Source organism: Micropterus dolomieu, linkage group LG20 (assembly GCF_021292245.1).
Source record: "Micropterus dolomieu isolate WLL.071019.BEF.003 ecotype Adirondacks linkage group LG20, ASM2129224v1, whole genome shotgun sequence".
Lineage (NCBI taxonomy): Eukaryota > Metazoa > Chordata > Actinopteri > Centrarchiformes > Centrarchidae > Micropterus > Micropterus dolomieu.
Genome location: NC_060169.1, coordinates 26,363,584 through 26,373,009, shown reverse-complemented (window position 1 = coordinate 26,373,009; position 9,426 = coordinate 26,363,584). Strand labels below are relative to the sequence as shown.

At 44.0% G+C, this 9,426-nt stretch overlaps 1 protein-coding gene across 1 annotated transcript in view; it reads left to right on the top strand.

Annotated features, from left to right (window-relative positions):
• Positions 1–8,766, top strand: part of fam214a (family with sequence similarity 214 member A) — a 37,567-nt gene extending 28,801 nt beyond the window's left edge. The window contains exons 6-13 of the mRNA XM_046033543.1: positions 2,549–3,333; positions 4,210–4,335; positions 4,866–4,954; positions 6,040–6,136; positions 6,441–6,599; positions 6,725–6,793; positions 7,187–7,380; positions 7,496–8,766. Of these exons, the coding sequence (XP_045889499.1) occupies positions 2,549–3,333; positions 4,210–4,335; positions 4,866–4,954; positions 6,040–6,136; positions 6,441–6,599; positions 6,725–6,793; positions 7,187–7,380; positions 7,496–7,649 (1,673 nt within the window). The 3' untranslated portion in view covers positions 7,650–8,766. The remainder of the gene's footprint in view (positions 1–2,548; positions 3,334–4,209; positions 4,336–4,865; positions 4,955–6,039; positions 6,137–6,440; positions 6,600–6,724; positions 6,794–7,186; positions 7,381–7,495) is intronic.
• The last annotated feature ends 660 nt before the right edge of the window (positions 8,767–9,426 follow it).

The window sequence follows — 9,426 nt, the reverse complement described above, 5'->3', positions numbered from 1 at the left end:
TCCGGTACTGATGCTTTCACATACTGTGCTTCCTTTGACATGAGAAAAAATAAAGGATAACAAAACAAATAATATACCCAATATACACAGTGCCTGTGTACAACACAAGGTTTTATAACAAAACGAAAGTTTGTAGTCCCTTCATGCCACACACAGAACTTAACAGATAATTAAATGTGTATTACAATATGGTAACATGTAAAATAAAATAAAACAATAGGCTATATACAGTTATTTTATATACAAAGGCTATATACAGACACGTAAACACCCAGAACATTCTGCAGTGCATTTTATTAATTTGCCTCTTGGGAGAATGTAAACAGCAGCAACAAGATGGTTTTATCTTTACATTAACATTGACATTTGGGAAGCAGTGTCCATCTTGACTGTGTTTTTGCGCACCAAGCATCATCGCTGTAAAACCAGTCCACCTCTCATCTTGCTCGCTAAGTGTTTGATCCGGGAGGTTGATGGGGCAGGTCTCTGCATGTTTTATTTTTACAAATATTCCAACATCATCATTTGTCAGCAAAAAGTGCATCTGTGTCAACACTTTATATAAATCACTATTCTGAGTGGCATGATGTTGTGCTGCATATAGACCTAGATATAGAGTCCTGATGGCAGATGAATTTCTACAGTACCACAACATTGGCTTAATGGCGGTACCCTGGGAAAACCCATGTAGCCCCCCTAATAAGCATATAAGAGGTATAAAATCCCCACTTTCTGTGTGTTTAATACATTCTGAATAAAAAAAAAATCATAAGTTTCTATAAGAATGTCTTTGTAAATGTGTCATTACATGACATATGCATGGGTTCGATTGTCCACTAGACAGAGACATGCAAAAGTGAAGGCTAAAAATGCTATACAAATGCCCAAAAAAAAAAACAACATATAATTCTAAATAAAATAATACAAGTATGATAAATAATAAAGATAAGTGGTTTAGCACTCAGCGGGTTAATTACCCTCACAAAGTGGCCCACTTTCCTACTGACACATGTAGGAACAGGGAACACTGTGTTTGAAAACACACACACATCCTTGAACTGGTTTCTCATTAACCTGACATACTGGCACATTTCCACCTCTGTGTTTTTAATAGAAGCGGCGACCGCTTCATTGAGGAGAAGACGCTGCTGTTGGCTGTTCGCTCCTACGTCTTCTTCTCCCAGCTCAGCGCCTGGCTCAGCGCCTCCCATGGCATCGTCCCCAGAAACATCCTGTACAGGTCAGACATAACACTTACTGAAGACTTTGACACTGGTGGGCTGAAGGCTTTTCACTGAGGCTGCTGGACCAGATTATTATCAAACACGTATATGAGTGTAAGTCTTGTGTGCTGTGCTGTTTTCAAAATTGAATTAGAGGAAGTAAAGCCATATCCCTGAGGGCTCTGACAATTCCTGGATATTTTAAGATCTCTCTCTCTGTCTCTCTCTCTCTGTGTGTGTGTCAAACAGGATCAGTGCTGCTGATGAGGAGCTGGTGTGGAAGTTCTCCCAGCCTCCTTCAGAGCACATTTTCCCAGTCCCCAATGTGTCCCAAAGTGTTGCGCTGCAGGTTCATGTCCAGTCACTCCCCCGCCAACCCACCTACCCCACCCTGGCCTGCAGCATCCATACCGGCCTGCCTCCACTTTACAGCAAGACCCCCAGCCTCAACCCAAACCTCAACAGCCATGGTGGCCCACCCACCCTCAAAAAGAGGCAGGACCCCAGCAAAGACGACCTCCTTCACAACTCCAACATGTACAGCAAGAGCTCCAACTCCATGTCTGGCCTTCTCCTCAATGGATTACCCATTCCTAATCTTCCCATCAACAACATACCCATCAATAGCCTTCCCCACACTGCTGTGCCACCTCCTTACAGCAAGAAGAGCCAGGAGCCCGGTGAAGACCACGTGTATCAGAATGGTGAGCTTCCGCAGGTCAACATCCCCCAACGTCAGGGCTCCCCACTGTTCCACAGGTCCTCCCACTCCCCCACGCCCTCCCGCTCCCACTCCCCCTCTCCACTTCCCACAAGTAAAGCAGGGAAGTGGCTGTACTCAGCTCTCAATGGTTCGTCTGACCCCACACAAGTAGAGGACTATGGGTCTTGCACCAACAGCAGTGAGAGGTCAAAAGGGCCCATCCCTGAGCCACTGAGAGCTTTTAAGAATTTCTCCTTGACTGAACCACCCCGCTGCCCCTCCCCGAGGCCTGCCGCAACCGAGACAAACCCCCTGATTGGTTCCCTGCTGCAGGAGAGGCAAGAAGTTATCGCCCGCATCGCACAGAGGCTCAACTTCTGCGACCCCACAGCACCGCCACTCCCTCCTGGCCTTTTCGCTTCTGACAACCCTCCCAAAGCCATGTGGGGCAGTAACCATGACGACGTAACTGCCAGTAAGACCAAAGAGCCTGAGGTACCGCCCTATGAGTCTGTGGGACGTGTGTGGCCCAGTCCCTTCAACACACCTGTGACTGACACTTCCTTCAGCAAACGCGAGAGCTCATCCCCTAAGCCTGCAGCCTGCAGGAAGCTGAAAATGACTGAGGCAAGAGACGTAGAGGAGGAGAGGAATGGAGGGAGGGAGAGAGAGAAGGAGAAAGAAAAAGAGAGGGCGAGGGACAGCTCCCTGATTGCCCAGGCAGTACATGACATTACCAGACTCATCCAGGAGAGACTGACTGTGCCCTCGCTGTCCCCCAGGCACAGCAGGAGCGGCAGCCCTCTGCATCACACACACACAACGACAGTCACACACACGGTCCGCACATACTCGCACACCACACACATCCCACAAGCCTCCCACACTGCCACCAACGGCTTCGCCAACGGCCACATACCCAGCCACGAACCTCACAGAGGCAGCACGCACGCCGCTGCCACACACGCGCCCGTTTGCACAGACAAGGCCCGAGTCAGTCCGAGGACCGAATGCCATTCTCCACAGGCCCAAAATGGTGCTCAGTTTACACTTGAAGAACCCTCATTAAAAGGCCAGTCCCACACCCAGGCTGGTCAGCGTTTACGAACTCCCACACAGGACAAGCTCAGAGTCAGGATACCCAGCAGCCATGAAACTCCTTCTGTCTCCCCTGTCCTTGAGAACAGCCCCAGGAATGCCCAGGTCTTTAGTTGGACTTGCAATGATGCCAGCCCGGTCATGAACTGTAACACAAGCCACAACCACAGCAAGCCTCAGCCTCAGTCCCAGATGCAGGTTTGTGCAGCAGCTCAGGCCTCTGCCCTGCAGGATGAGAACCAGGCACCCTCGGAGTCTGGATGCTCCAGCACCCCCAGTCCAGACATGACTCCCCCTACTACTGTCCTGGTAGGGGACTCCTCATTTTGTCCATTCATTTTTGAGTGATAGGCCATTTAGTAATCTGCAATTATTCCATGCCCTATCTTAAAGGAGGCTTTGTTTAACTGCATCACTAAAGGAAATGTTCAACATTTTTGGGAAGTAAGCTAATTCACTTTCTTGCTGTTAGATTAAAAGATCAATATGATTTTGTGTCTGTACGGTAAATAAAAGGCTATAAAGACTGGAAAGGGGGAGGCTGGGGACACCTAGCCTGCCTCTGTCCAAAATGAACAAAATCCTCCATCCCCTCCTAAACCTCACTAATTAACATGTAATAACTTGTTTGTTTAATCTTTACAAAAACCGAACCAAGTGTAAAAACACATATTTTTTGGCAGGGAGCAGTGATTTCTTGGAGGCTCTGCTGTTTCCAGTCTTTGTACTAAGCTAAGCTAACTAACTGCTGGCGGTAGCCTCATATTTATCTTGCAGACAAAAATATATTTCAGTAACTGCCAAACTACACAATTTTTTTTAAGTTATATTCTAAAAAGTGTATATACATATAGCTATTGGAAATTAAATACTTTATTAAACAATTTACTCATTCCATGAAAATATTGTCAGGAAGCCTAAACTATCTACTAAAGTACTGACACTTAATTTCAGGAATAAGTGAATAGGTAACAACAGGCATCACACGTTTCATATGTAAACTGGATGGAACCTACCCATTTATAAACACTGCTCGGTTTAAATGAGTGTTTTGTTGGGAGCAGGTGGGACTGGAGTGAGTGGTAATCAAGATGGCGTGTGATAAATGAGAACATGATTTGATAAATACAGATGATTTCAGTTTACTTGCAAGCTGTCTTAATCTCTCTCGTTTCTGTGCTCCAGCGAGCTCACAGCCCCTCCCCTCTGCGGCCTTGCAACACCTGGAAGAAACAGAATCGCCACTCACTAGACTCTACGGCGACCAAGGCCTTCCACCCCTGCACTGGCCTGCCTCTGCTCTCCAGCCCTGTAAGAAACACTCATCTGCACAGTGAAACTCGCAGTCATTGTTTGTCATAACACCACATTCACTACCCTTTATTACAAGCCATCTGCGGCATTACTCCCTACTTTCATCAGTGGGCCTGTGAATTTTGTCATAAAGAGACTTTTGAAATGTCTGGCAGGTGTTTTTATTGCTGCTGGACCACTGAGTTGTTAGCCAAGGTTAATGTACACACAGAAACACACACACACAGACGGGTAAGGCACTTGACTCATGTGTGCCTCATTAGCCACAGAAAGTGACTGAGTCAGGTTACCACACTCGTTGATCGACACGGTTTCCTGTCTTCTGAATGGTCTTGCTCACACTTATAAACACAGAGAAAAACACACAGGCTCACTTATTTTCACATGCACATCGTGACGCACATTGCACAGAATATCCTAGAGTCCTAGATTTTCAAAGAAGAACCCGATATCTTGTCCGTCAAGCTCTTACCTGGGGTACTCTGACAGTTGCTCTGTGTTAATCATGTCCCGTGTTTTCGCTGCAGGTTCCTCAGAGGAAAAATCAAACAGGCTACTTTGACCTGGACACCTCTCTGGCTGGCTGTAAGGGTTTGCCTTGGGCCTCTGGGAAAAGGTACACTTTTCCTCACCTGGGATCTTTGGTACTGTGGTTACCACACTCCAGCTCAGTTTCTCCACAAGGATACTTTGACAAGTATAATGCTTAATGTCTTAATAACAGTTGAAGGACAACTGTTGTTTTATAGTTGCCTCCACATCAGCTGTTTATTATAGTACCATCTGGACTAAGTTACTCATACTTTGCATCATCCAACTTACTTGTTTTTCCCACTTTAGACCATTTCAGCTGTTACTATGTGTAAGTGCCAGTATAGCAAACTTTAGTTTTGATATTTTCTATAGCTTTTCATTGTGTTTTTAAGTTTAATTATTATTATTATTATTATTATAATAATAATTATAATACTCCGCAAGTATTAGTCGAGCTGTCCAAAGTCTTAGGACCAGTGTGCAAGGGATCTGTATTAGGGAGGAGCTACCGTATATAAACCCTAACATTGACATAGTCATGGATCAGCAACAGGTTGTATTGTCTGTGTGTCTTGAGATCAGGCAATTAAGAGTGTTGAGGTTAGGTGAGCCCTGTACTGCTGACTATTCCTCTCACGCTGCCACCTGCTGAAGCTCTGCTGTACTGTGACTGCATCTAGATTCACACGCATTCTGTTCAAAATGGCAGACAGAACTGAACTGGCCTGATATACACAGGGCTTCATGGCACTGCCTACACACAGCAGACGTGGGTGGTAGCTCAGTGCTGCTTCTGATAAAGCAGATGTTTGGTCTTCAGGGTGGAAGGTTCATTTTAGCCACTGGACAAGTTGTGGCTGGTAAAAGCTGTTGTCATTCTTCTAAATAAGGTTTGCTTAATTAAAATATGTGACTAAAGCTTGACTTGTGTGACCAATGGATATAAATGCCATTTTTTTCTTCCTTCAGTAAATTAAGATGTCAAGAGTAGCAGACATTTTGAGATGACTAATATTGCTTTTGTTTACTCACAATTCAGTCTGAGATAATTATATCTCATCCTGGAGTGAGGTACCAGGAATGCTTGTCACATAAACATCACGCAGTGAAAGCAACTTGATTTTGTGTGTGTGTGTGTGTGTGTTTGTGTTTTTTTTAACCCTTCAGGGTGTGTCCAAAGACAGAGGGGTACACAGATGAGTCACAGCAGCTGTTCAGTGCCAGTGCTCCACCTGCCAGTCTCAGTCTACTGGGAAACTTTGAGGTATAACACAAAAACACACTCAGAATCATGCCCCTCTCGTTCGTTGTTGTTAGAGATTTGTGTACTCTTAGCTGTACTTTCATGCCATTTTTCATCCATAAATAATTCAAATTAGACAGAAAGCTCAACAAAGGGAATTGATTCGCCTGCCAGACGTGTTTAAAATGTACAATCTGGAATAGCAATCATTTAGCAGCTTGTACATTTTATATTGTACAACAAGTTTGTGAGAAGTTATTGAAATAGTCTGCGTTAAAAAAAAAAAGAGAGAGAAAGAAAGAAAAATAAATATTTTTTTAACTAGGAGTGCGTGCTGAACTACCGCCTGGAGCCTTTAGGGTTAGTGGAGGGATTTACAGCAGAGGTTGGAGCCAGCGGGTCCTTCTGCCCCAGTCACCTGACCTTACCTGTGGATGTGTCATTCTACAGTGTCTCCGATGACAACGCTCCCTCACCATATATGGTGAGATTACTTCTTCCCCACCCCAATCAATAATTCAGTTTTGTTGTTCCAGCCTGTGTGACTGAGCTTTGAGCTAAAAGCTGTGTCTGCAACTTTATTTCCTTTGTATGCCTGTTTTCTCACAGGGTGTGATAAACCTGGAGTCCCTAGGGAAAAGGGGCTACCGTGTACCTCCATCAGGAACCATTCAAGTGGTGAGGAAATATTTTTACAAATGTAGATATGTTCTAAAAATATAAATTTTTGTGGAATATATACATCATGGTGTGCAAATGACTGAGAACAAAGAGCAAATTACACCAACTAACAAAAGGAATGGGAGACACCTAGTGGTTATAGTGGGAAATGAATCATGTAACAGACATGGGTGTGCATTTATCCATTTATGGTACATATACTTCTGATTTTGAAAGGTATTTACCTCTATGTACTTCAGTTACACTATTAGAGTGATATTTATAGTTTGGTGTTCATTATATATATTTTTCACAGCATGTAAGGTTTTGTTGTGTCTGTATAGATCAGAGTTTAGGTCAGAGTTAGAAAACTGTCTAAATCCTCCCATGCTCTCTGGTTGTGCCGCTCAGACCTTATTCAATCCCAACAAGACAGTGGTGAAGATGTTTGTTGTGATGTACGACCTACGAGCCATGCCAGCTGGACACCAGACCTTCCTACGCCAGAGGACTTTCTCTGTTCCCGTCCGCCGTGACATAAACAATCACACCAGCAGGAAGGCCCTCAGCCATGGACGCACCTTGCGCTACCTCGTTCATCTGAGGTGAGTTGGCCGTCATTTCATCTCTAGTGGACAGAAAAAGTGGAATATATCCGGTAGCAGTGACCGTTTTCCTCCCTTGTTCATCCTTTATGTCTCCCTCTGCAATGCCAACCAGGTTCCAGAGTTCTAAGTCTGGGAAGATCTACCTCCATAGGGACATCCGTCTGCTGTTTTCCAGGAAGTCCATGGAGGTGGACAGCGGTGCTGCCTACGAGCTCCAGTCCTTCACAGAGTCCCCAATTGACCCACCATTCTCTCCTCGCTGCTGAGGCCTGACTCCCTCCCTTCTCCACCCGGCAGGCCACTACCGAAGCTTCAGTCACACTTCGATGCCAGCGACAGACTCTTACTCAGCCCATAGCTAGTTGCAAAGGCTCCGAAAGAGAAGCGATTTAAGAACGTCAGTCAACAAGACTCACCTGGCCTGTGCTCAAAATCTTTTCATCCCCTCGGTCACCCAGAACTGACAAAGGAGGGGCTAAGAGCCTGGGAGATTCGTCAGAAATGAAACTTTGTTCGCTGTTAAGTGCACGAGTTTGGATCAGAGAGGTTGGGTCAAAAGTTACAGTTACAGAGTATGTTTCAGATCCCGTTCTTCTGGTTAAGAGGGCCTTACCAGATATGATAGTTAAGTCTTTTCCTGCTGTTGTGTGTATCCCCTCCAGCGTCTGGCAGGAGTGTAGAGACCAGTGAGCAGTTAGACACTTTCACAATTATTTCAGCAGAGTCTGTGCTACTTTACTCTGTTTACTCAAATCACAATGTTAATTGGACCTCCACTTGACACAGTAAATGTTCAATCTCAATTAGTGTCTTTATAAATGCAATACAAGGCCATTTTAATAGTAAAAGATTTAGTTTTAAATTCTTGAAGATTAAATTGATTGAACTGAACATTGACCCTGTGATTCCTGAGCTCCGAGCAGAGGGAGTGCTTATGGAAGAGGATGCGGGTGACCAACTGGTGCAACGCCATCCACTCGTCCAAAACAAAACATACCATGGACCACTAGAAAAGTCGATCAAGCTAGATTCACCTGAAAGCTTCACAGCAGAACATCAGAAGTGCACTGTGGATTTTTTTTTTCTCAATATAACTGGAAATGAAACAGAAAATAGTAATATTCTAATACTTTTGTACTGTTACAGAACCACTTTATTGGAAGTGCTGCAATAGGAAGAGTAACCTTAGTTTAGTGTTTACACATTCACTTACCCATCAGTTTATTTAATATTTAAATTAATATTTCAGTTACTACTTGTGACGTCTGTCATGCTAAGATGATGTAGTGCAAACTGTATATCATAGTATGTATTTTTGACATTAATATTCAAATCTGAAAAAAAATATATATCTATATATCTTCTAAAGCAATCTTGAGAGCAGCTTCTGTCTCTTTGTGTTCATTTTTACCCACTATGTTTCCTGGTATACCACTACAACTACACACAGTCTGAGCGGGGGGAGAGTGCAAACAAGGAATCAGGGATGACGCTATAATTTCCACACTCATCACGTGTGGCAGGAATGATAAGTTGGGTGTGCTGTTGTCCTCAGTTCAAACAATAGTGTGTATTGTGGTACAAAACACAACTGTGAGGAAGAGACTGGTAATCATTGTTTTATATGTTAGGCAACATCTTGACTAAAACATTGCTTCCTAACTTTGTAAAACTAAATGCTATGTTAGCTCTCCTAGCAAAATGTTCAGGTCTACTTGCGCACCTTTGTGTCAAATGGGGTGGCGATGTCGCAGTGGATAAGACCCATTCCTTTGGTATTAAGAGACTACGGTTTGATTCCCACTTGCGACACATCCACCAGTGTGTCTCTTAGCAAGACACTTACCTATTATGCTTTTACATATTTTCTGGAATATTTATAATGCTACAATGTCAGATTGATGGGGACTAGGTCTGGGCTAGGCCAGCTAAAGACTCGAAACAAAGTCTTCACCACTTTAAGAAACTCGCCAAAATAGTCAATAACTTGTAGTCCAAAAACTTCTCTGGAGAGTCAAAAATCGGTGCAAAAGTTTCTATTTC